This window comes from Carcharodon carcharias, chromosome 3 (genome assembly GCF_017639515.1).
Source record: "Carcharodon carcharias isolate sCarCar2 chromosome 3, sCarCar2.pri, whole genome shotgun sequence".
In the NCBI taxonomy this organism is placed as follows: domain Eukaryota; kingdom Metazoa; phylum Chordata; class Chondrichthyes; order Lamniformes; family Lamnidae; genus Carcharodon; species Carcharodon carcharias.
This window is the reverse complement of record NC_054469.1, coordinates 128,124,102-128,150,775: the sequence shown is the minus strand read 5'-3', so window position 1 is coordinate 128,150,775 and position 26,674 is coordinate 128,124,102. Positions and strand designations below refer to the sequence as shown.

The 26,674-nt window shown below is 40.9% G+C and overlaps 1 protein-coding gene across 3 annotated transcripts in view; it reads right to left on the bottom strand.

Annotated features, from left to right (window-relative positions):
• Positions 1–7,332: 7,332 nt before the first annotated feature.
• Positions 7,333–26,674, bottom strand: part of LOC121275906 (basic leucine zipper and W2 domain-containing protein 2) — an 84,835-nt gene continuing 65,493 nt past the window's right edge. For all 3 annotated transcript variants that reach the window (XM_041183722.1, XM_041183721.1, XM_041183723.1), the window contains exons 9-12: positions 20,611–20,757; positions 18,393–18,531; positions 13,271–13,393; positions 7,333–7,762 (exon numbers count right to left, since the gene is read on the bottom strand). In XM_041183722.1, the coding sequence (XP_041039656.1) occupies positions 7,731–7,762; positions 13,271–13,393; positions 18,393–18,531; positions 20,611–20,757 (441 nt within the window). In that variant the 3' untranslated portion in view covers positions 7,333–7,730. The remainder of the gene's footprint in view (positions 7,763–13,270; positions 13,394–18,392; positions 18,532–20,610; positions 20,758–26,674) is intronic.

The following is a 26,674-nucleotide window of genomic DNA, read 5'->3' as shown; positions in this document are numbered from 1 at the left end:
CGTTGTTATCTTAAATTGTTTATTGCCTTCTCCATATATGTATACACAAATATCTTATTTATGAGAACCAGAGCCATGTTTTTGGTTTTTGAATTTATTTAAATCATATGAATATTTCCTGAGCTCACAACCTGGGAATATCGCATAAAAAGTTGGCACTTTTCAGTTCTTAATTCTCTATATATGTGAATGTGGTTGATTGAATATGTTCATTTCAACTTAATACTAATCATCAAGAATTGGGATTAAAAAACCTTTTCTGAACTACATTTTAAGCTAAAGATCTAGGTGTGGATTTATTTTGACTAACGCTTGCTGGTGCAACTGGAAAAAAGTGTGTTGTGTCAATCTGAACTTTTCAAAGTATTGTTTTAATTGGAGTATAAATTGCTAGTGCTTTATGAATTACTACCCTTTGTATAACCATTATGATTCCTGATCCAGAGTTAAAATGACCTCTGGCCATGTCCCAGTATCCATGTCCTGTGGAGAAGTTTACAGTTTGATCGTTTTGGCTGGTTTCACAGGACTCAGATGGGTAACCAGCACACTTATAACTGACCGTAGCAAACATAAGATTGTAAATTGGTTTGAGAGAAAAAAAACAATAAATTATTCTATGATGGAATAAAGAAACAGAAAGGAAAAGATTCTATCTCTTTACTGTCAAAGACTGCAATATTTCAATGTACGGGGTCTTTAAAAAGTCAGTGTGAATGATTTGGTGGGTGACTCTGTCCTCTTTTCTCTTTTGTGTAATATTTTTATTTAAAAATTGTTTAACTGTGAAAGCTAACTTATTCTTCAGTTATATTACAATTTGAAAAGGCATCTGAAGAAATAACAAGAAGAAAATTGCATATGTAGATTTTTGTAAACAGGTGATCTTTTGTTTTATCTATTGTGTTATGTTTAGTTAAGAAAATATTAGTCTGATTCAAACTGGAATTATTAAATAACCTGTTAAATTGTGAAACCCAGACTTTTTTGTGACTACTTTGAAATTCTGGTTATTGTTCTAAATTATGCAAGAGCCTTTAGTTCCAGACATGAGACTATACCACAAAATTTGGCAGTTCTGAATTTCTTCAATGTTTAATGATTTGAATTGGGGTTTTGGGACATTTGAGGTTATTCTGCTTGTTTAATCATCTTGTTTGTATTGGAAAATTTTGGGTTGGAAATCTCTTTAAATAATTCTGAAGGCAATTAAAGAAAATGGGTCATGAAATGCATTCGTATAGCTCAACTTCCAGTGGTACAAGTCTGGCTACACAGACCTATCTGCAGAGTTGTAGCATGGCAGGCACTGGGTGTGTCCCCTGCATGTGCCCAAAGTTGTTGAATGGACAAGATCATGATGTCATTGACATCAACAGGCTGAAGCAATACAAAGATATCAAAATCAGTCAAGAAATGTGCAGGCAACAGCTTTCTTATTCACTCCTGAACCAATGAGCATTAGGAAGCAAAAAGAGCCATGATCTAAGGCTATTCAAAGGGCTGCTAAACAATTTGCTGTTGACGTAAATTTGACATACTTGTGCTCAGGCAAAGTTGGTAATAGCACTGTGGTGAGCTGCTGCAGGAGTCCAGAGGTTTCTGCCAGTGTCATGAAAATAGTGGAGTTTGTGTTATTTTCTCTGCATGAGGGTGTGCATGTGAGGGATTTAATTGAATTGGAGGCAGCTGGTCTGAGGCTTTTGAGTTATCAAAAAGGAAGCTAAGTTTGAAATGCTCAATACATAAACATGGTTGAAGTTTTAGAATGTGAAGTGGGAGGAACATTTGCATTTTTAGACAAACCAGAGTAGTGAATTTCAAAGAGATGGTAAGTTGTTACACCCAGCCAAAAGAGGCTGAGCCAAACAGTGTGTTTATTTTTCCCAAAGGTTACTGATAATATGAATACTATGAAAGATTTTTATTGAGAAAGTTGCAAAAACATATAGGAACAATGGAGTTTATATTAAAAGGGATAAACATGTATGAAGGAGATCAGATTATGTGTAAGGGAGAAGGCATTCTATGATCTAACACAAATGTGAAAAGTCTCCAGCCTCTATACATTAAGATGCTGCCGACAGAAACCAAAGCTAAGAAAACTCACTGCGAATATCACTGTCCAGGGTATTGTGTGCTTTGCCTGGGTCTGTTGAAATTTATTTGTTTTCACTGTTGCCTTAACAAAGGTGTAACTGGAAGTCAGATTAATTAGGGGAGCTAGGAGTTATCATAATAGTAATTTGTAGGCCAATGTATGTGCTTAAAATCTTTTCTTCTATTAATAAATGTATAATTTAGTTTTGAAAAAAAACCTTTAAGACTTGATGGACTTATTACAACTGAATTCAAGGCACACATCTTGAAATAAAATACAAATTGCAAAAATAATTGTGGCAGCTGTTTCAAGTTTCCCTCTGGAATTTGAACAGCTCAGCATTTACCATCTGCTATGCCATAACATTGATCACAGAAAGACAAAAATAAAATTGGCTCGCAAAGGTGTATGGGTAGTAGTTGCAGTGCAACATGAGCAGTACAGGCAGAGAAGGAAGCAGAAAGGGGAAGCTCTGGGAAGAGAAAGGGGGCTCACTTTAGAAGTCCCTACTCTGACAGGATCTTCCAGAGCGCCAATCATTTTTACAATTAGCTAGGAGCAGTGTATCAGGAGGCTTCACTTAAGAGGCTGTGACAGAGTTAAGTCACCTTCTTCGCAATGACTTGGAGCTGTAAAGCACCTCTGTCAACTTCCATATGTTTCTGTGGATGGTGAACTGTAACACGTTGCTTACGTTGCCAATTCTCAGCTGGAAGGAATTGTTGCGAAGAAGGACAGGGCGATGGTGAACTTCAGAGCCACAGGGAGGGCCATCCTCATGTAGAGGAGACTTCATCTTTTTCTCTGAGGAGGAAGACCAGGATGAGAGGGCATGTAGGTTTTCCAGGATAGCAGACTTCCCAATGATTAAGAGAGCATTTGATGACAGCGTTGCAGCACAGGGGAGAGATGCCACAACTACAAGAACTACCACTCCCTTAATGTGCAGTTAGTGTGTGTCCACACCAAGAAATTCAACTCAATGAATGCTTTGGTCTGCTGGTAGTAACCAAACTGCTTTTATCCTGTGATAGTCTGCAGTTTCCACTGTCTTCAGAGCTCCAAGGCAGACAACAGGATAGCTGATTAGTGACAAGGGCTATGACCTCCGCACATGGCTAATGATCGCCTACTGCCAGATTGAGAGCCTTTAACAAGTGGCATGAAACCATGTGCAGCACCATGGAACAAACCATTGGGCTCCTAAAGCTGAAATTTTGCTGCTTAGATCACTTGGATTGAGGGGCGTGGGATCTCTGGAATACACACCTGAAAAGGTCTCCATGTTTGTGGTTGTGTGTTCCATCCTGTGCAACCTTGCAGTTATGAGGAAGCAGCCACTACCTCCAGGGAGCTGGAGGCCAGGAGCAAGAAGAGGAGGAGGAGGAGCGGAGTAGGTCACATCCACCATGGGCAGTTGAATGAAGCGAGATGGACCGCATTGTGAGGCTTCACTTCAGTTAAAAGAAATTTCCCCATCCCCAACTTGGACCCAACATTCCTTAACAGGACATCCATTTCAGACTCCCCTTAACTTCAGCTTGGCCACATCAATCAAGGCCAACAGCAAAAACCCTCACACAACAACTTTAGCTTTTTTTTCTCCGTATTGATTTATAATCACCTTTTTGTATCCCTTTAGTGCCTGTATTGTAGGTGCCCTCTCCTGGCCTAATGCTCCTAAGCAGTGCTACAACAGTAGCTACAGGATGGCTGGTGGATGGCTGCTAACTTTACTGGGGGAGACGACAGATGGCCTTGGAGGATGATCTGGAACAGCTGTGGGCCTCAAAATTCCAACCTTGGACCACAACACCTCAGCATGGATGGAAACAATCTGGGCGGGCTAGCTGAGAGGCAACAGGCAAGAGCACTGGCAGAGTGGCAGGAGTATGAATGCTGTCATGTTGAGAGAAGATGGCATGTTTGTTTTATGGTGCCACTGCCACTCCCATGAGTTGACATCTTGGCAATCCTCGTAACCTGCTGGAGCTCTCTTCCTCCTGTCGTCCTTTTGAGGCAACAGGGGGATGATCAGCCAATAGCTCAAGCACAAAAGCATAAGAGTGTAGGGATGAGAGAAGGGGGTGGTGGGAAAGAATGCAGAATGCCCAGGGTAACTCCATCTATTATTTCTTTTTCATGGCCCTTTCAGGATGAGGATGGGGAGTTAGTGGAAGTGAATAAGGCAGCAACCTACCACCATCCAGAATAGCAACAGCACAAGCTGCCACTGACTCTGTGGCACTGATGCCCATGGTCCTGTGTATCATCTGCTCAGGGGCACGGATGGGATGGATTTATGGTGATCCTCCCCGATCATCTGCCTCACTCATCTGTTGTGGGTGACCTTCCCCTGCAAGAGGGGAACGCCAGTAACTGTCAGTGAAGTTGGGTCTTGTGCCCGCCATAGCTGAAGTTATGTGGAGGCAGTGAGAAATGGATGGTTGGCTGTAGCGTAAAGATGTTAGGAGTGAGTCCTGGGTGAATGATCGGGGTGTGGTATTTTGAGCCGAGAGAGAAGTGCTTAATACGGTAGGTGAGGGATGTGATGTGCGGATGCATTCATGCGTCTTGATCACTCCAGTGAGGCCACTAAACATTTTGTAATACTGCTGCCAGGTTTGTGGGCATTGCCCACCCTTGCCACCATCTCCCATTCTCTTTGGAGGCTACACAGAGGTGCCTTAGGAAAATAAGTTTTAAGGTTAAACAGACATAGAAACTAGGAGCAGCAGTAGGCCATTCGGCCCTTTGAGCCTGCTCCGTTAATCATTATGATCATGGCTGATCATCCAACTCAATAGCCTGCTCCCGCTTTCTCCCCATACCCTTTGATCACTTTTGCCCCAAGAGCTATATCTAACTCCTTCTTGAAAACATACAATGTTCTGTCTCAACTACTTTCTGTGGTAACGAATTCCACAGGCTCACCACCCTCTGGGTGAAGAAATGATCTACCCCATATCCTCAGACTGTGGCCCCTGGTTCTGGACTCCCCCGCCATTGGGAACATCCTTCCTGCATCTACCCTGTCTAGTCCTGTTAGAATTTTATAGGTTTCTATGAGATCCCCCCTCATTCTTCTGAACTCCAGCGAATATAATCCTAATCGACTCAATCTCTCCTCATATGTCAGTCCCGCCATCCCAGGAATCAGTCGGGTAAACCTTCTCTGCACTCTCTCTATAGCAAGTACATCCTTCCTCAGATAAGGAGACCAAAACTGCATACAATATTCCAGGTGTGGTCTCACCAAGGCTCTGTACAATTGCAGCAAGACATCCCTGTTCCTGTACTCAAATCCTCTGGCTATGAAGGCCAACATACCATTTGCCTTTTTTACTGCCTGTTGCACCTGCATGCTTACCTTCAGTGACTGGTGTACAAGGACACCCAAGTCTCGTTGCACATTCCCTCTCTCAAGTTGTAGCCATTCAGATAATAATCTGCCTTTCTGTTTTTGCTACCAAAATGGATAACCTCACATTTATCCACATTATACTGCAAATGCTAAGCATTTGCCCACTCACTCAGCTTGTCCAAATCACACTGAAGCATCTCTGCATCCTCCTCACAGCTCACCACCCCACCCAGCTTTGTGTCACCTGCAAATTTGGAGATATTACATTTAATTCCCTTATCTAAATCATTAATATATATTGTGAATAGCTGGGGTCCCAGTACCCCATTAGTCACTGCCTGCCATTCGGAAAAAGACCTGTTTATCCCTACACTTAGTTTCCTGTCTGCCAACCAGTTTTCTACTCATCTGAATACACTGCACCCAATCCCATGCACTTTAATTTTACACACCAATCTCTTATGTGGGACTTAGTCGAAAGCCTTCTGAAAGTCCAAATAAACTACATCCACTGGCTCCCCCTCATCAACTCTACTAGTTACATCCTCAAAAACCTCCAGTAGATTTGTCGAGCATGATTTCCCTTTCATAAATCCATGCTGACTGTCCAATTCTGCCACTGTTTTCCACGTGTTCAGCTATTAAATCTTCTGTAATGGACTCTAGAATTTTCCCCACTACCGACGTCAGGCTGACTGGTCTATAATTCCGTTTTCTCTCTGCCTCCCTTTTCAAATAGTGGGGTTACATTAGCTACCCTCCAATCTGTAGGAACTGTTCCAGAGTCTATAGAATCTCGGAAGATGACCACCAAATGCATCCACTATTTCTAGGGCCTCTTCCTTAAGTACTCTGGGATGTAGATTATCAGGCCCCGGGGATTTATCGGCCTTCAATCCCATCAATTTCCCTAACACCATTTCACTACTAATACTGATTTTTTTCAGTTCCTCCCTCTCACTAAACCCTGTGTTCCCCAACATTTCTGGTATATTATTAGTGTCCTCCTTTGTGAAGACAGAACCAAAGTATGTATTTACTTGGTCAGCCATTTCTTTGTTCCCCATTATAAATTCCCCTGTTTCTGACTGTGAGGGACCTACATTTGTCTTCACCAATCTTTTTCTCTTCACATACCTATACAAACTTTTAGTCAGTTTTTATGTTCCCTGCAAGCTTACTCTCATACTCTATTTCCCTCTTCTTAATCAATCCCTTGGTCCTCCTTTGCTGAATTCTGAACTGCTCCCAAATCCTCTGGTCTGTTGTTTCTTCTGGCCAATTTGTACGCCTCTTCCTTGCATTTAATACTGTCTCTAATTTCCATTGTAAGCCATGGTTTAGCCACCTTTCCTGTTTTACTTTTGCACCAGGCAGGAATAAACAATTGTTGCAGTTCACCCATGCGCTCTTTGAATGTTTGCCATTGTTTAAAACAGTTTAATAAAGTGGTGAAACTTTTTTTATGTCATGTCCCTTCACATGAGCTGGGACATGTGCATTAATTTTAATAAAATTTTTGTGAAAATCATTCATGAAACCTCATCCCGCCCGTGGATGAGGTTCCATGAAAAACATGAAGGCTGCCTGGGCTCTTCGCCTGCTCAACAACCTTAAGGGCAGCTCAGGTAATTGCTTACGTGGCTTTTTAAATGGCTTAACAGGCCTTTGACAGTTCGGCGGATCTGGCTGCGCACCCGCCAAACTGAAAATCTAAACGACGTGCGGTGACATCAGGACGCACACCCGACATCACCCCGCATCATATTTCGCCTTGGCGAGCGGGCCCTGCCCCCACTCCGAGCCGAAGATTCTGCCCATGAAAACGGTAAGGAATGTACTTGGAGTGAAAAGTTGCCCAACACAATTTTTTTTTTAAAGTACAAAAATGTTTATTCAAAAAATCCCTAGTGTCAAATTACATATCCACAAACTGTTATTAAACTACAAAGGTTGACAAAACAGTGTGTAATGTGCACCGGAGAATTTGAAAAAAAACACCAATAAAAGGAGACCATAGTTATTTCATTTTGGGCTACATGGCTTCCTTTTAAATAGCTTGCTTAATAGTTATAACCTCAAGAATGGAATCCCAAAATACAGGTAATGCTTCAAAGCTCAGTTATTTCAAATCAGTTCTTCTACACAAAAGGAAGGCTATCCTACAGTTTCCATTTGATTTGGAATCACAACCTCTTCTACTGCAACCATACAGGTAAGGGAACAGGCCCTACAAACTACATGTTGAACTTGGTCAAGCCGCTGCTAATCATCTTCACCTTCTCCCGATTCAGATTCTAGAAAGAAAACAAAAGTCATACATTTTTGTTAAGTGCTACATCCTTTATTAGTATTCTGAAAAGTGAATGACAAATCACTTCAGCTATTGTTGATTTGATATCTGCATAATGTTTATGATCAATATTTCAAATATATCATCAATACTTATTAACTCAATGCAAATCTTCAATAATTGTGGTGTTTTCTTCTCTGGAATTTTAACTGTACTATTTAAATTCATGTCTTATCAGACTTTTTGTAGCTTTTTATGAAAAGCTGTGTGCATTTTGTGAGCTTTACTAATATTTAGTAGATGCAGTTTATATGCAACTAACTGTCGTGTACAATTCTATTCTTGGTTTCTTGCAACTTCAGTTCTCAATGTTTTCTCCCAGTGAGATCACTCTAGGTGGGTAGTTGCAAAATAAACCAGTCTACAGTACTGTCACATTAAAATTGCATTTACTTCGATGGCAAATTTGCAAAATGTTACTTTTGGAAACAACCATGTACTGAGGATCTTTCTACTGCTCAAGTTTCAAAGACGGCACATCTTTGCAGCAAGCATGTATTTTAACGAAATACTCTACTGCAAAAATTGACAATTAACAGCAATAAATATTGAATTATTCAATTAATTTGAATTAAGCATAGAGCAACTTGGAAATTTAGTTTTAAAATTATAAATTAATCGATAATTTGAATAAGAACTTTATCTTTACAGTCTACTGTTAATTTTCTAAAAATTGGTACAGAATGGCAAGGAAGGAGAATAGACCAAACCAGTAAACAAATAAAATCCATTTGAGCTTATTTACCAGGCTCCTGAAACTTGTTTCACTTTGCCAGATTTTCCTGCTTCCATTTCTACCTGTTTTACCTTGCCTCCTTCAGCTATTTATGGCGCCACTGTCTGTCTGTGTCCATGTGTTTTCCCCACTCCCTTCCTTTCTCTGTTCCTTTTAAATGGTCATCCATAGCACCTGACACTTTTAATGGGGGCTTCATGCCTGAAAAATTACCTCATCTATTCTCTCCATAGCTACTGCCCTGCTGAATAATAATTATAAACAGGATGATTTCAATTGTGTTTAAGGGTAGAAATTGCTTTTGAAACATTGAAACTTGGTAATGCAAATAAACAACTGAATCAGGTTGTCAATGCAATTACCCGAAAAAAATCTCATTAATTTGGATGGTGTGATCCTCTAACGTCAGTGAAATGGTTTACAAAGATCTTTAATTATGGTGATGCTCTGCAGCAAGCAACTGTGCAGCAGTTGATGACAGTCACATGCTCTTCAGCTGCTGGAATGATTAACAACGAACCTTTGTTTTTAAAAAACAATTTCAGTGGCCACGTTAGAAACGTGGTGTGGTAGTGTTCTCAGCACTCAAGAAATATCTCCTCCCTATACTCTCCATCCCCAATAAAATCTATCCTGAAATTTCTGGAAGTCACATATTGCTATGAGTTTTCACACAGAGCTGGCAGGATTTATTAAACGGCTGAATCTAGTAAATTTGTTCACTTAGCTATAGGAGTAGGCCATTTGGCCCTTTGAACCTGCTCCACCATTCAATACGATCATGGCTAAGCTGCTAGCTCAATTTCACCTTCCTACACTATCACCATATCCCTTAGCATCCAAAAATTGATCGATCTTGGTCTTCAACATACTCAACGACTGAGCATTCACAGCCCTCTGGGGGTAGAGAATTCCTAAGATTAACCAATCTTCAATCCATGCCAATATATATTACCCCAATCGCATGAGCCCTAATTTTGTGTAATAACGTCTTCTGTAGCACCTTATTGAATGCTTTTTGAAAATTCCAATACATTACATTCATTGCTTCCCCTTCATCAACCCTGCTAGCTAGGGCTTCAAAAAACCCTGAACAGATTTCTCAAACATGACTATTCTTTCATAATCCATGTTGACTTTGCCTATTCTTAGTGCTCTGTTACCACGCCATTAGTAATAGATTTTAGTATTTTCCCTACTATTGATATCAAGCTTACTGGCCCATTGTTCCTTTTTTCTCTCTTCCTCCTTTCTTGAACAATGAGGTTACTTTGCTTCCTTCCAATCCATAGGAACTGTTCTGGAATCTAGTTGATTCTGAAAGATCAAAACCAATGCATCCACTATCCCTGTAGCCACCTTTTTCAAACCTCTAGGATGCAGGCCATTAGTTCCAGGGCACGTGGGAACATTAAGTCCCATTAATTTCTCAAGTACTATTTCTTTAGCAACAATTATAGCGAGTTCCTCATTTCCACTAAACCTTTGGCTTTCCATTATTTCTAGGATATTTTCGCTTTCTATTAAAGACAACAGATACTAAACATGTGTTTAATGCTTCTGCCATTTTCTTTTCCCATTAAAATTTCTCCTGTCTCTGCTTCTCAGGGACCCATATTAACGTTTGCCAAATTCTTCCTTTTTTTTTTACATACCTCAGGAACTTTTACAATCTGCACTGGAGGCGGTTCAAAGGAGGTTCACTAGATTGATTCCAGAGTTGCAGAGCTAATCTTATGAAGAGAGATTGAGCAGTTTAGGCCTATACTTGCTAGAGTTTAGAAGGATGAGAGGAGATCTAATTGAGGTATATAAAATGCTAAAGGTACAAAAGGACAAAGTAGATGTGGAGCAGATGTTTCCCCTTGTGGGCCATCCTAGAATGAGAAGCCATAGTTTTAGGCTAAGGGGTGGTAGATTTAAATCAGAGATGAAGAGGAATTACTTTTCTCAAAGGGTCGTGAATCTGTGGAATTCACTACCTCAGAGTGCAGTGGATGCTGGGATACTGAATAAATTTAAAGGAGAAGATAGACAGATTTTTAATTAGTAACAGGTTGAAGAGTTATGGGGAAAGGGCAGGAAATTGGAGTTGAGGCCGAATTGAGATCAGCCATCGTATTGAATGGCGGGGCAGGCTCGAGGGGCTGAATTGCCTATTCCTGCTCCTCATTCTTATGTTCTTAATTCTTTTTATCTTTTGCTTGGTTACTCTCATATTTATCTCTATCAGCTTCATTGTTATCCTTTGTTGAATTCTAAAATTCTCTGACTCACTATCTTTTTGGCAACATAAGCCTCTTTCTTTAATCCAATCTTATCCTTAACTTCTCTACTTAGCCACAGTCAGACCTCCTTTCCCATGGGGTTTGTATTCTTTAACAAAATGAATATTTGTTGCATATTATGAATTAATTCTTTAAATGTTTGCCATTGCTCATCAACCATCATATCTTTCAATTTAGTTTCCTAATCTATATTGGCCAACTTGCTTTTCATACTTAAGTAATTTGCTTTGTTGGATTTAAGGCCCTAGTTTCACACTCAACTAAATCACTCTCAAACGCAATATAAAATGTTACAATATTATAACCATTCTTCCCCATTATTTACTATTAATTAACCCTTTCTTATTTCACAATACTAGATTTAAAGTAGGCTCTTCCGAATTGGTTTCCTGACATGTTGTTTTCTTCTTCGAGAATAAAATGACCATGTCCATCATCTGGGGTGTTTAATAGGGCGCTAGTGGTTACCTGGATGACTACTAACACCAATTTGTGCCCAGAAGGTTCTGCTTGTTGCAAATAGGGCAAGATAACACGACCAATTGAGCTTTGGGTGAGCTGCTGGCTTGGGATTCTCTCTCCTTGTATTTCTCTCTGCCTCTGTCCTCACTTTCGAAGGAGGCTGCACCCTTTTTTATTTGGTTGTGCCAGGTGCAGCAATCCTGGGCAAACTTCTCCCAGGACTCAGGGTAGATATCAAAACTCCTCAGCAAAGCTTTCAGAGTGCCCTTGTAGCACTTCCTTTGTCTGCAACGGCAGTGCATCCCAGACTTAAGCTTTCCATAGATTTGCCTTGTTAAGTAAACATTAGGCAAGTTAAGCGTTAGGCATTCTACTTACAGCAATAACCTGCTCACTGACACACAGTTCAGGTTCTGCCAAGATCACTCAGCTCTTGACCTCATTATAGCCTTGGTCTAAACATGGACAAAAAAGCTGAATTCCAGATGTGAGGGAAGATTGGCTCTCCTTGACACCAAGGCAGCATTTGACCAAGTGTGGCATCAAGGAGCTCTAGCAAAACTGGAGAGAGGTTGGAAACCAAGCCTAGAAGCAACATGCCTGTTCTGTAACCTGTTCAGAAGTAGCACTAATAAAGATGTGCAAAGCAGATAGGGGTCACTCTTTTAGGATAGAGATGCGGAGAAATTTCTTTTGAGGGTTGTGTAACTTTGGAAGTCTGCCTCAGAAGGCGGTGGAAGCGGGAAATCAAAGGTTATCTGTGGTAGATGGGAATGTGGAATTCGAAACAAACAGATCAGCAATGATCTTATTGAAAGGCGGAGGAGGCTGAAGGGGCTGAATGACCTACTTCTGCTCATATTTCATAAGTTTATATGTATTTTTGTAGATACCAGGGTATGTCTACAGTCTGTCTAAGTGCCATACCTGGAGTCCAAGATAGAAGGACCATCTCAGAACACAATGCAGAAGTTTTTGAGTTAATTTGTTTTGAAATTTTGGTTGTAGATATAAATTCTAAAGAGAGAAGCAAATCTGTTAATTTATATTAGTGGTGGTCATCAACTGGCGATTCACTTATACCCAATAAACAGACAAACACAGAAAATATTGATGTTGAATTAGGTGGTGTTTGTTCTTAATATGTAACTAAATAAATGCTTATAAAAATGTGCAATCGCTGGCCCCCATTCTATTCTTCATCAACTGGCTTTCTGGAGTATAACAGAGACTCAGGTAGTTTGCCTGTGCGTTCACTGTAGGCGTGTGTAGCTCAGGAAGAAAGTAGAGAGGTTTGAAATCTTCACAAAAAATGAATACATTGGTGAAAGCAGATTGTGGCAAGCAGGGAAGAACAGAGAAAAATATAAAAGGAGGAAATGAGATTTGCTATGTTTCAAGAAGATGCCAACTGTTATACAATCCAACTTACTATGTAACATAATGTTAAGACATGGATTTATGTGAGAATAGAAAGAGAAAATCTAAAAGCTAGAGTATGGCAAAACTGACTTATAGATATTGCATTTATGTGATACTTTGCAGTCTTTTCATACTTTCAAGCCTCAAATTGAGACAATCTGGCTGGGATTTTCCAATCCCGTCGTGGCAGGATCCCACTGCAGGAGATTCAGCAGCCCAGCCAGAAGTCCATTTAACTTTCGGCAGGGCTGGAAAGTAAGTAAGTAAGTAAGTAAGAGTGTGTGTGTGTGTGTGTGTGTGTGTGTGTATAATCACACTGATGGGAAAATCAGCAATGTCTTCAAATTTCATGGCTCCAGTTATGTTCTCACTCAATGAAAACAAGAATACACTGACTATTTAAAAGAAAACAAAACAGAAGGATTATTTCATTTATTTCAACAAATGTGTTTGCCAAGGGTATGGAATTTGGTGCAGGGGAAAAGAGATATTGTATGGCTTTGCATTGTAAATACACAAATAAAAATATTTTGCCTAATACTACCTTCTTCAGCATTTTGTAGCCACTCGACAAATTTCTTCATCTGCTCAAGGAACATGCTTTTGCCTTTGGCCACATGTGCTTCCTTGTACCATTTTAGGATGGCTTCTTCACTTAGAACATCAGCTGCAATTCAGAGCAGTCAACAGAACATCAACATCCTTTACAATAACAAAATGCACACAATTTCTAGCAAAATAAAATGCTGCCCTTCGCCTTTACCACAGCTACTGAACTCAGAGCACATTTTATGCTAGGGTAATTATCTCTTCTAATGAGCTGACACAGATGCTCAGCGATATTTAAAGGCTATTGACTCAGCAGTGTGTTGAACTGTTCTACTAAGTGCAATAGCTCAACAGATGTTCTTGTTATAAATCTCTCATATGGCAAAACAAATAAAGACTAATTTTTCTAGATTCTACTAAGCATGGGGACTTAGTAAATAGGATCATGTGTCAGAGATAGAGCTATTGTACCACATAGCTACAATAGTACTGGTTGAATCTGTACTTGTGTTACTAACCTTGGCTAAAGTGATTAAGATTCATTAAATAACTTTACCTTAGTCACAGAGGCTACTTCAAATTGGCTCCATGAAATAGGCTCCTTTGGCTTCTTCTGAAACTTAACGCAATAAGGCATGTGCAAGTAATTGCTCATCTCTTGCAATGCATGCGAATAGTGGTCAGAGTTTCAAAGGAAACAGAAAATCTCAGTTCATGGTGTCACCTCAACCTGTATTATAACTAATACTAGCTAAAATTGACAACTCATGCTAATGAGTAGGTTGTGTTTGGATGAATTCACAATTAATTTATAGATTCTGGAGTGTCAAGTTGGCTTCAGCAGTTACACTGCAACCAGCACATGTTTCTCTACCCCCAGTCCACCATCTGGGTGTTGATCTTGGTGAAGTTAGAACAACCAAATAACACAAGATTCAGCGGCTCTGTGCAAGGATTTTCAATAGCATATAAACTGTTCTAGGAACAAAAAAATCCAGGGGCAGTTGTGCATTTTTAGTGCCCATATTCAAAATAGCAGAGGCAAGATAGAAAATCATCCTCTTGGTTGGGATGGTGTGTAGCTTGGGGAGAGAACCAAAAAAAAGTGAAGAGAAGGAAATAATCTTTTAGTGTAAAATACCTCTTGCGCTTTAGGACAATTCACAACCACACTCCTCCCTACATCCTCAACATTTGAGATCATTGAGCATACATCAGTAATAGGTACCAGTAGGATCTATATCGACAGCAGGAATAGAATCCTTAAGGGTGTTGAATACCAATTTACGGTAGCCATTTAATCCCTGAATCAGTAGCAGCTAAGTGTGACAGGACACATTCTGGGAATGAACTGTATCTTTAGAATCAAATTTGTTGCAGCATAAAACCATGGGAACATTTTTACAAAAAATGTTTCTCCTCTCGTACTAACTGCTGAAAAGGGTATTCTGACACTTTTTTATTCATGGGATGTGGGCTTCGCTGGCTGGGCTAGCATTTATTGCCCATCCCTATTTGCCTTTGAGAAAATGGTGATGAGCAGCCTTCTTGAGCCACTGCAGAGAAGAGCTGTATGAGAAGAGCTTGAAAGGTTACCCACTGCAGTATTTCCGCATAGGTATTTATTGTAATGTTGCTCACTGATGAGATTGTATTATACAGGACATACTATAAATTGACTATAACTTTATTCAAACAATTCTATTGAGAAATTAAGTTTCTTTAAAGAACTAAATCTGCTAATTTTCCACTATCCATTAGTTCTCTCCTTTTAAGAATGAAAAGTTAAGAAGGCAATTGCTCCTAGGTTTCCAGTAGAATTTGAGAACAGGTTGCATTAACATCTTCCAATTTTGACTGCTTTTGTGTAAAAAAAAAAAGTACCCAATCTCTCTTAATCACTGTCTACTGGCAGTTCCGCAATCAGCTAAAACCAAGAACTTGATGCATGGAAAAATATGTCAGGGATGAAACCATGTCTGAGCATTCTGACAGCCTGTTATTACAACAATATTCTGCAGTGATGTGCCATCACATTCATTACTCTCATCTCTCCCTATTTTCAACAACATTGCCATTATTGCTGAAAAAAAGAGACATGTCTAAGCATTTCATCTTGTACTCATCAGATAACTCGTAAGAATACCAATATAAGGGGAAAACAACAATTGTTGCGAGTGCCCTGATGAGTGCAAGATGGAATGCTTAGACATGTCTTTTTTTTCAGCAGTACCCAAGTTCTGTACTACCAAACATTTACCATTGGCAAATCCCCCCACTACCAACATCCTGCGGATTACTACTGACCAGAAACTTCACTGGGCAAGCCATATAAATGTTGTAGCTACAAGATCAGGTCAGAAACTGGGAATTCTGCAGCAAGTAACTAACTCCTCACTCCCCAAAGCCTGTCTACCATCTAAAGGCACAAGTCAAGAGTGTGATGAAATGCTCTCTACTTGGCTGGATGTGTGCAGCTCTAACAACATTCAAGAAGCTCAACACCATCCAGTGCAAAATAGCCTGCTTAATAGGCACACCATCCACTGCTTAAACTCTAACAGCAGTGGACTATCTACAAGATGCACTGCAGCAACTCACCAAGCCTCCTTTAAAAGCACCTTCCAAACCAACAACTACCACCTAGAAGGAAAAGGACAGCAGACCCATGGGAACACCATCATCTGCAAGCTCCCCCTTTCCACCCTCAAGTCATACACCACCCTGACCTGGAACTATATCACTGTTCTTTCACTGTCACCGGATCAAAATCAGGGAACTCCCTTCCTAACAGCACTATGAGTGTACACCACAAGGAATACGGCAGTTCAAGGCGGCAGCTCACCACCTTCTCAAGAGCAATTAGGAAAAGGAAATAAATGCAGGTCTTGCCAGCAATGCTCAAATTGCATGAAAGAATTTATTTTTTTAAATCGCTGAATCTTTGTGATATAAAAAAAAAGTACAGGCGTCATTAAAAACTTACCATAATACAAATTTAACAACAATGAAAATAATTGAGCTGCGTAATGCAGTGATAAACTATAAACAAACACCATTCCAAATAAAATAACGGATATTTGAAAAAGGGGTAGCCTTTCATTTCAGTGCTGCTGATAGTTATAGACTACATACATCAGCATTTTAGAAACAAAAAGTGCAACATCTTTAGGGGACTTGGGACATGTGTAGCAGTCATTCAGGAAAAGGTAATATTATAGCAACTTTCCCTGGGTCTAGTAGAAATTAAATGCTTCTGGTTGCTATTCAACAGCCTTGCTGTAAGAAAAAATTTGCAAATATTAGTTGAGAATGAAGTGAGGCTTTGTTGTAATAACACAGAAAATGCTGGAAAAACTCAGCAGGGTCTGGTAGCACCTATGAAGAGAGAAAGAGTTAACGTTTCAAGTCTGTATGACTTTTCTTCAGAGCTGACTGTTTCTCTCTTGCTGCCAGGCCTGCTGAGTTTTTCCAGCATTTTGTTTTTATTTCAGATTTCCAGTATCTGCAGTATTTTGCTTTTATCTTGAAGCTTAGTTGTGGTGGATCCCACGTTTGAACAACCTGTTGACAAGGATCATGTTTTTGAAATGGCCACTCAGTGAAGTACAGGCTAGGGATTCTGTCATCTATATGGTTGCATCCCTCCCTACAAGTCAATATCTTCAGAGCAGATTGAGATAAGGGGAGGCAAACTGGAAGGAAATTTGGAGAGATGAAAACACTTGAACATGTTTCCTGTTGTTCACAAGTTTCTCCTAGCCCCATAGAATTATGCAAGATTCTTGATTCAATGTACTTGAAATGCAAGAGCATGATTGCTTTGGCACAAGATAACATAAAAGAACATTGCTCATACAACAGTTTCAGCACAAGTTACTGTCATACTGTCATTGCTAATGCTATGTTCATGATTATCTGATGTCTTCTCGAACAGGTTTTTCAGGATCCTCTTATGTTTTAACATTCCATTAACGTGGGGATTACCAATGTCTCCATGCTCCTTCTCGTTCTGTTTATTTATATCATTAACCTCCTTTGCTCGTCATCCAACCTGGCCCACTCTTTTCTGATGATTCCACTCACCATTTATTATTTCAACTCTCATACCGCTGCTGACAATTCCAGAGTTCTCTCAGTGCAACGGTTGAATCCAAGCAACTTAATCTTCTCTGCTTTTCAATTGGTACTAAAAAGTTTTTTTCTTGCATTTCCTACAGGGGAGGCGATGGCGTAGTGGTATTGTCACTGAACTAATAATCCAGCGACCCAGAGCAATGTTCTGGGGACCTGGGTTCGAATCCCACCACGGCAGATGGTAACGTTTGTAATTCAATAAAAATCTGGAACTAAAAATCTAATCTCATTCACTTAGGGAAGGAAATCTGGCCTACAAGTAACTCCAGACCAACAGTCTCTTAAATGCCTTCTGAACAAGGGCAATTAGGGATGGGCAATAAATGCTGGCCTAGCTAGTGACGCCCACACCCCATGAATTATTCTTTCATTTATATATTGTATATATACTGTGCAAGTTCTTTCAAATCTTCGTTCTGGTATGGCTAACTGAATAATTACCATCTTTGATGGTTCCACCCTTCTTTATCTGTCAAAATTCTTTGCTATCTTCTTTGATCGTAAATGAGACTCTCACATTCCTTCCATTGCTACACTTGCCTCCACAAAGCTTCCTTTTCCTTTTTATGCTTAATATTTGTTTTCACCCACAAATAATCCTAGCTATATATAGTCTATAAATAAAATCCAAATCTCTTGCACATCGAACCTTTTACTCCAATTCTCTCTTTTCCAGGACCCTAAAACCATGGATCTCCTCATCTTCCTCTTGAGATTTTAAAATCTAGGTTTAGATTAAACTAATCATTCCTGATTAATCTTGACTTTTCTATCGCTCTTTTGATGGTGTCCTGAACTAAGTTTCTTGATAAGAAATTCCCATATGTAAAAGTCATATATTCATAAAGTCTGCAAGCCAAGATGAACTAACATGATTCTAAGATGCATGTTTATTACAGACATAGTATCTAATTTACAGCTGTTAGGTATAAATTGTAACAGATTGCTCCTTGAAGAAAACTTGCCAATTCAAAGCGTACCTTTGTAAAAAAGCACAATGATCTTCTGGAAAGCCTTCATAAAGTGGATATTGTCATAGCAATATTCCTGAATCTTCTGGAGTAGGGTCAACTCTGACTGACCTTGGGTACAGAATACTGCAAGGAGTGGTGCATATTGCTGAAAATGATTACAAGTGTATTTAGCTGTCTACAGTTGGCAAATGACTCTGGCTGCTTGCCTCCACTATCAATTGTTACTGAGAAATTCTACTTATTTCACAAATGTTCTGAATTATAAAAGATAGATTGGGGTACATTTTTTTTCTTCAATGCTATTGATGGAATGCTGGATGAGCACATTGGAAATTTGGGTATGTGTCTTCTATGATTTTCCATTCAAGTGTACGTAAAATCAGGGATACATGTTTGTCCATTTTCCCAATACATCCCTGACATGTGATGCTCTGCACCAGCAGCACTGAAGTCAAAAATGTATCCATCTTGATTTTTTTCCCAATTATATAAGTTAACAAAATTCTCAGCTAGCATAATAGATAAAAAGATACACTCAAATTTATTTCAATTGCCTAAGAGTTAAATAACCAGAAAATATTTATTACAAAAATCTTCAATTTTACAAATAGTTTGACAACGACTGGGATAATTAATGGATAAAATAGTTTCCAGAAAACCACATTCTGGTAATAGTATGGGGGAGAAAGGCGACACTAAGATGGGTTAAATTGAACACCATTTCATCTCTGCAGCCTGATCTATATGCTACTCGTCAGCTGCCCACTAGCAGAAAGCGGGCAGCTGGACAGTGCATGCAAGCCAAATATCAGGTGCCCAGCACCAAACAACGGCTTTCCAAGGTAGATAGGTTCTTGATTGGTAAGGGAATCAAAGGTTACGGGGCATGAGGTTGAGAATCTTATCAGCCATGATTGAATGGCGGAGCAGACTCGATGAGCCGAATGGCCTAATTTCTGCTCCTATGTCTTATGGTTTTATGGCTTGCCATCATATATTCAAGTTGCAGGGAGTGATGTAAAGAAGGTCTCGCAGGAGAGGGGAGCCTGGAATCAGAAGAGAAGCAACTTTCCTTATGGGGTCTGCCAACAGCTATCGACTTGCCTTCACTTGATAAAGCTGGCCTCAATGCAGAAGGCGGAGTTAGAATTCAATTGGGTTCCCAATTACATAATGTGCACTGCTTCTTGTGACGGCCAGTGAACTTTAGTGAAAAAATAAAATGGTGACCAGAGGGATTCCAGCAGGAAAGGGCATTAAGGCCTGAATACTTCATTTTAAAGGATGAATAGTCCATTTTAAAGGCCTATGTCCCATTCAGAATGGTCCAGGTGAGTGCAAATTCCTCCCTAGATGTTTGAAATGAGCAAGAGCTCCAACTGTTAGCATTAATCTGCTTTGAGCACAAGAATTTACTCTCAACAAACCCCCAGTCACCCTACAAATTTCACACAATTAAGCAGATACGTAGCATATAGAGAAGTTTGATTTTATTACAACATTAATTACATGCTACACTTGAGTGTGGGACCAAAATTCAACAGCTGCAATGACTGCAGTTTCAGATATCAAATGGAATCTGTTAGAATTGGTGGCAGGCCATTGTTCAAGCATCTATACTCAACATGTTGGTAAAAGTTTGATTGTAATTCAGTGTGGATCAACCAGCTTATTTTAATACATTAAGCACAAGTAGAATAGATTATAAATTTATTAGTACTTTCACAGTGGATTTAATTAAACAGTAAACATTTAACCTAACATTAGTTCTTTGAAAAAGGTAAAGCATAAAATGCTTCAGTTCTGGCGGTTGTTGGATTACTTTTAGCAGAAGCACTCTGCAAGCACTGATACCCACTTTGTGCCTTTTCAATTTATTAATTTTCAGAACATGCAACGATCATAAAATTATGAGCAGGAGCAGTGGAGTGCAACATATGTAATATTTTTATACACTGAAGTTCAATGCTTTTAACCATAATTCAGCAGATAAAGGTTCATAAACATGAGCTACCAAGTGCCTCTAAATTATTTTTTTAAGTAGCCACTTGATTCTTAAAATCCCATGCATAATTAATCTAGAAACGATTTAAGGAGTTAGAAAAAGGTAATAACCATATTACCACAGTTCATTAAGGGTCAAAAATTCCAAGAGAATCTACCATCTCATGTTCTTACACCCAAATGAGTTATTATACAAAGCATTGTTCATTTAGATTCATACCTTTAAATGTTTCAGAGCTTGTTCTGTGACTAGCTCCTCTTTCTTGTTCCATTCAACAGCATTCATTACACAGGCCCACAGTAGTCCAATCACAGCCTGTTCTGGCAGATCATTTCTCTTCATTTCTTCCTTGACATACAAGACTATCTAAAGACAACAAGTTTAAGTAAAACGATGCTCACCTGGAAATAACCACTTCATTTTCCTCTTCCCATCTTTCCCCCTGTCCCTTTCCATGAAAGTGTGATTATTTGGTGCAGAATGTTTTATCATGCCAGTTGCTCTCTCAGACCTCAACCATATCCTTTTGCTAGTCTTGGGCAGCAAATGTCACCAGAGTATTTCACTTTGGGTGCATCATGAAAATGCCCACTCAAGTTGCCATATTCACATGTATTTCAAGGGTCACTGCGTTGTTATCCCCTCCCTAGTTGAGAGATTCTGAAGCCAATAGTAGCTCTGTCACCATCCCAGCTGAGATCAGTTAACTCAGCACCTACTGATGAAACTTATTTGGCCATTAGGGAAGCCAGGCACACTCCCACCTCCACAATAAACAAGTCTATGATAGTTCATTTGCTTTATTTAAAAAAAATTCTGCATCTTCCCAATTTATGCTATTTAAGATGGCAAGACAATTATCATTTAAAGCTGTTATTTGCATTGTTTGCAATGTCCATTAAGCAAAGCAAAGATTTTTTTTTACTTCTGCCCTTTTATGAAGTAATGACTAATTTAGCAAGGCGGATGACACTGAACCTTTCTTCCCAAACGGGGGCTTCTCCTAACAAAAAGGGGAACAGCTTTCTGCCTATCACCTCAATTCTGTAATTCTGTATATTTACATACTCGCGCACGGATAGAATGACATAGGGTGATGGGAGTACATTAAAATTTCAAAACTCCCGCCATTCTCACTTCTAGTTTTACTGAAATCAAGTTTGGGAACAGGTGACCACCATGTTCTCAGGAGGCAGATCCATTATTAAATAATGTTTTTGAGGCTGTATGTCTCAAATTACAACAACATTACAGGCTACAGGCTGAGTTTCCCAGGACTTGGGAAATCCGGCAGCTGAAGGGAGGCGCAAAGGGCATAATCTAACTGGTAAGTCCATTTCCAATAACAATTTGGATATTATTTAGTGCCTTTAAGGTAATAAAATATCCCACGATGCTTCACAGAAGCTTTATAAAATATGATACCAAGCCACTTAAGGAGATCTAAAGTCAGATAACCAAAAGTTTGGCCAAAGAGGTAGGTTTTAAGGAGTGTCTTAAAGGAAGAAAGTGAGGTGGAGAGGCAGAGAGATGTAGGGAGGGTATTCCAGAGATTAGACCTAGACAGCTGAAGGCATAGCAACCAATGGTGGAGCAATTAAGATTGGGGATGGTCAAGAGGCGAGAATTAGAGGAATCCAGATATTTCTTAGGGTTGCTTATGGGCAATTCCTCAAGCAAACTTGCCCTACTCCATGCTCAGATCTCCCTTGTAAGTATTTTGATAATACTAAGTTTTAGGGTTCAAACCATAGAAAGGTTATGGTGCAGAAAGAGGCCATTTAGCCCATCATGTCTGTGCCAGCCAGAAAAGGATGAAAAAGAAACTTGTTGTTCATTTTAATCCCACTTTCCAGCACCTGGTGCGTAGCCTTACAAGTTACAGCAGATCCAAATGCCTTTTAAATGAGTTGAGTGTTTCAGCCTCAACCACTGATTTAGGCTGTGAATTCCAAGCGTCCATCACCCTCTGGGTGAAAATTTTTTCCTCATGTCCCCTCTAATCCTTCTACCAATCACCTTAAATCTATTCCACCTGGTAATTGACCCCTAAGCTAGGGGAAACAAGTCTTTCCGGTCTACCCTATCTAGGCCCCTCAATTTTGTACACCTCAGTTAGGTCTCCCCTCAGCCTCCTCTATTCTAAGAAAAACAATCCTGGCCTATCCAATCTTTCCTTATAGTTGCAATTTTCAAGCCCTGGCAACATTCTTGTAAATCTTCTCTGTATTCTTTCCAGAGCAGTTATGTATTTCCTGTAATGTGGTGACCAGAACTGTACACAAAATTCCAGCTGTGGCCTAACCAGTTTCCATTATTACATCTCCGCTTTTGTATTCAATGTCTCATTCAATAAAGGAAAGCATTCCACATGCTTTCTTTACCACCTTAACCACCTGTCCTGCCACCTTCAGGGGCCTGTGGTCATGCACTCCAAGGTGTCTCACTTCTTCAACCATTCTTTGTTTGCCCTCCCCAAATGCATTGCCTCACACTTTCCCAGACTGAATTATATTTGCCACTTTTCCACCCACTCAGCCAAGCCATTGATATAATTCTGGAAACAACAGCTATTCTCTTCACTATCAACTACACAGCCAACCCTTCTATCAACGTAGGGTTCTACGTTGGACTGAAGTAATATTTATGGGCTGAATTTTGCCATCGACGATCAGGGGGCGGGGCCGCTCACCAACACTTAAAATGACCCGGGATGACGTCGGGGAGAAGCACGACATTATCCCACCCCATTTAAAATTTTCAGGAAGGTGGAAGCACAGCCAAATCAGCTGTGGCCAATTCATGCCATTGACAGGATCAGTGAAACAATTAAAAGTACCAGCCTGTCCAACCTTAAGGCTGGCGGGCAGGCCAGGAGCCCTGGCGGGAATTAGAAAAAACATGAAACCTCATCCACCAGTGGGATGAGGCTTCATGTAGGGATTTTAAAAGTTTAATAAAGTTTTAGTGTAATTTATGAACATGTCCCATATGACAATGTCACATGAGGAAGAAATGTTAAGGGTTTTTTTTTCTTTTTTTAACATTTTTAAAACAGTCAGCAATCTCCTTGAGACAGCACTTAGCCTCAGGGAGATGTGCGCTCTTTCGTGCACATGCGTGAAAGAGCGCACACTCGCTTTTGGGGAATCCCACCGGACGTCACGCGGGGCGGGCCTTAATTGGACCGCCCACATTAAATGGCGGTGGGGCCCGCTTCTCCGGCGGGGATCAGCTCTCCGCCCACCAGAGATTGGGTCGGGCCCACCCATCCGGTAGGCAGAAAATTCTGCCCTATAGATTTTATCTTAGCTACCTTTAAACAATTAAATTTGAATTTCTGCTAATGGGACAATTAACAGTTAAGGCAAGCTGGAAGCAGGAAGGTAGTTACTTGTAAGAAGCTATCCTTGATGGATTTTATGAATTTGATGATACTCGAAAGATCTGGGCTCAAGCAGTTGTATTTTGTCTTGACTACACTATGTGCCTTTTTGCCAGCTTTGAAGAAATATAAAAAAAGGTTTGAGCTCAGCAGCTTGAACTTAGTATGACACCTTATCTTTAAACAAGAGCAACGTTTTAATAAGATCTGGTTTACTAAGTGCCTCATTTGATTAACCATATCTGTAAGATAAAGGTTTGGCAGCATCTGCGGAGAGGAACACAGTTAACGTTTCGAGTCCGAATGACCCTTCAACAGAACTAAGTAATAACAGAAGAGAGATTAAATATAAACTGGTTTAAGGGGGCGGGGGGGGGGGGGAGACAAGTAGAGCTGGATAGAGTGCCAGTGATAGGTGGAGATAACCAAAAGATGTCACAGACAAAAAGACAAAGAGGTGTTGAAGGTGGTGATATTATCTAAGGAATGTGCTAATTAAGGGTAGAAAGCAGGACAAGCAAGGTACAGATAGCCCTAGTGGGGATGGGGTGGGGTGAAGGAATCAAAAAAGGCTAAAAGGTAGAGATAAAACAATGGATGGAAATACATTTAAAAATAATGGAAATAGGTGGGAAAAGAAAAATCTATATAAATTATTGGGAGAAAAAGGGGGGGGGATTGGAAAGGGGGTGGGGAGGGAGGAGAGAGTTCATGATCTAAAATTGTTGAACTCAATATTCAGTCCGGAAGGCTGTAAAATGCCTAGTCGGAAGATGAGGTGCGTTGAGCTTCACTGGAACAATGCAGCAGGCCAAGGATGGACATGTGGGCATGAGAGCAGGGTGGTGTACTGAAATAGCAAGCGACAGGGAGGTCTGGGTAATGATTGCAGACAGACCGAAGGTGTTCTGCAAAGTGGTCACCCAGTCTGCGTCTGGTCTCTCCAATGTAGAGGAAACTACATTAGGAGCAACAAATGCAGTAGACTAAATTGAGGGAAGTGCAAGTGAAATGCTGCTTCACTTGAAAGGAGTGTTTGGGCCCTTGGACCGTGAGGAGAGGGGAAGTAAAGGGGCAGGTGTTGCACCTTCTGCGGTTGCATGGGAAGGTGCCGTGGGAGGGGGTTGAGGTGTAGAGGTTGATGGAGGAGTGGACCAGGGTGTCCCGGAGGGAACGATCCCTGCGGAATGCTGACGGGCGGAGGGGGGGTGGTTGGAGATGTGTTTGGTGGTGGCACCATGCTGAAGTTGGCGGAAATGGCGGAGGATGATCCTTTGAATGCGGATGCTGCTGGGGTGAAAAGTGAGGACAAGGGAGACCCTATCATGTTTCTGGGAGGGAGAGGAAGGTGTGAGGGCAGATGCACGAGCGACGGGCCGGACACGGTTGAGGGCCCTGTCAACCACCGTGGGTGGAAAACCTTGGTTAAGGAAGAAGGAAGACATGTCAGAGGAACTGTTTTTGAAAGTGGCATCATCAGAACAGATGCGACGGAGGCGAAGGAACTGAGAGAATGGGATGGAGTCCTTACGGGAAGCGAGGTGTGAGGAGCTGTAGTCGAGGTAGCTGTGGGAGTGGATAGGCTTGTAATGAATGTTGGTGGACAGTCTATCACCAGAAATTGAGACAGAGAGGTCAAGGAAGGGGAGGGAAGTGTCAGAGATGAACCATGTGAAAATAATGGAGGGGTGGAAATTGGAAGCAAAATTAATAAATTTTTCCAGGTCCAGACGAGAGCATGAAGCTGCACTGAAGTAATCATCGATGTACCGGAGAAAGAGTTGTGGGAGAGGGCTGGAGTAGGACTGGAACAAGGAATGTTCCACATACCCCATAAAGAGACAGGCATAGCTGGGGCCCATGCGGGTACCCATAGCCACACCTTTTATTTGGAGGAAGTGAGAGGAGTTGAAGGAGAAATTGTTCAGTGTGAGAACAAGTTCAGCCAGACAGAGGACAGTAGTGGTGGATGGGGATTGTTCGGGCCTCTGTTCAAGGAAGAAGCGGAGAGCCCTCAGACCATCCTGGTGGGGGATGGAGGTGTAGAGGGATTGGACGTCCATGGCGAAGAGGTGGTGGTTGGGAACTGGAAATCGTTGATATGATATAGGGTGTCAGAGGAATCACGGATGAAGGTGGGAAGGGACTGGATAAGGGGAGAGAGAATGGAGTCAAGATAGCAAGAAATGAGTTCCATGGGGCAGGAACAGGCTGACACGATCGGTCTGCTGGGACAGTTCTGTTTGTGGATTTTGGGTAGGAGGTAGAAGTGGCCCGTCCGAGGTTGGGAGACTATCAGGTTGGAAGCTGTGGAATGAAGATCTCCAGAGGAGATGAGGTCAGAAACAGTCCTGGAAACAATGGCTTGATGTTCAGTGGTAGTGTCATGGTCCAGGGGGAGGTAGGAGGAAGTTGACGCTCAGCCTCTGTGAGGTAGAAGTCAGTGCACCAGACAACAACAGCACCACTCTTGTCAGCGGGTTTGATGACAAAGACAGGGTTGGACCTGAGAGAACGGAGTGCAGGAGGTTCTGAGAGAGACAGGTTAGAGTGGGTGAGAGGAGCAAAGAAATTGAGACGACTAATGTCACGCCGAAAGTTCTCAATGAAAAGATCAAAAGAAGGTAAGGATCCAGAGGGAGGGATCCAGGTGGAGGGAGAATATTGCAGGTAGGTAAAAGGATCCGTTGAACGGGGAGAGGACTCCTGCCCAAAGAAGTGAACATGGAGACGAAGGCGGCAGAAGAAGAGTTCAGCACCGTGCCGAGCCCGAAACTCACTGAGATGAGGGCGTAAGGGTATGAAACTAAGTCCTTTGCTGAGCATTGAACGTTCAGCGTCGGAGAGGGGAAGTCAGGGGGTATGGTGAATACAAGGCTGGGGCTGGGATTGGAAGAC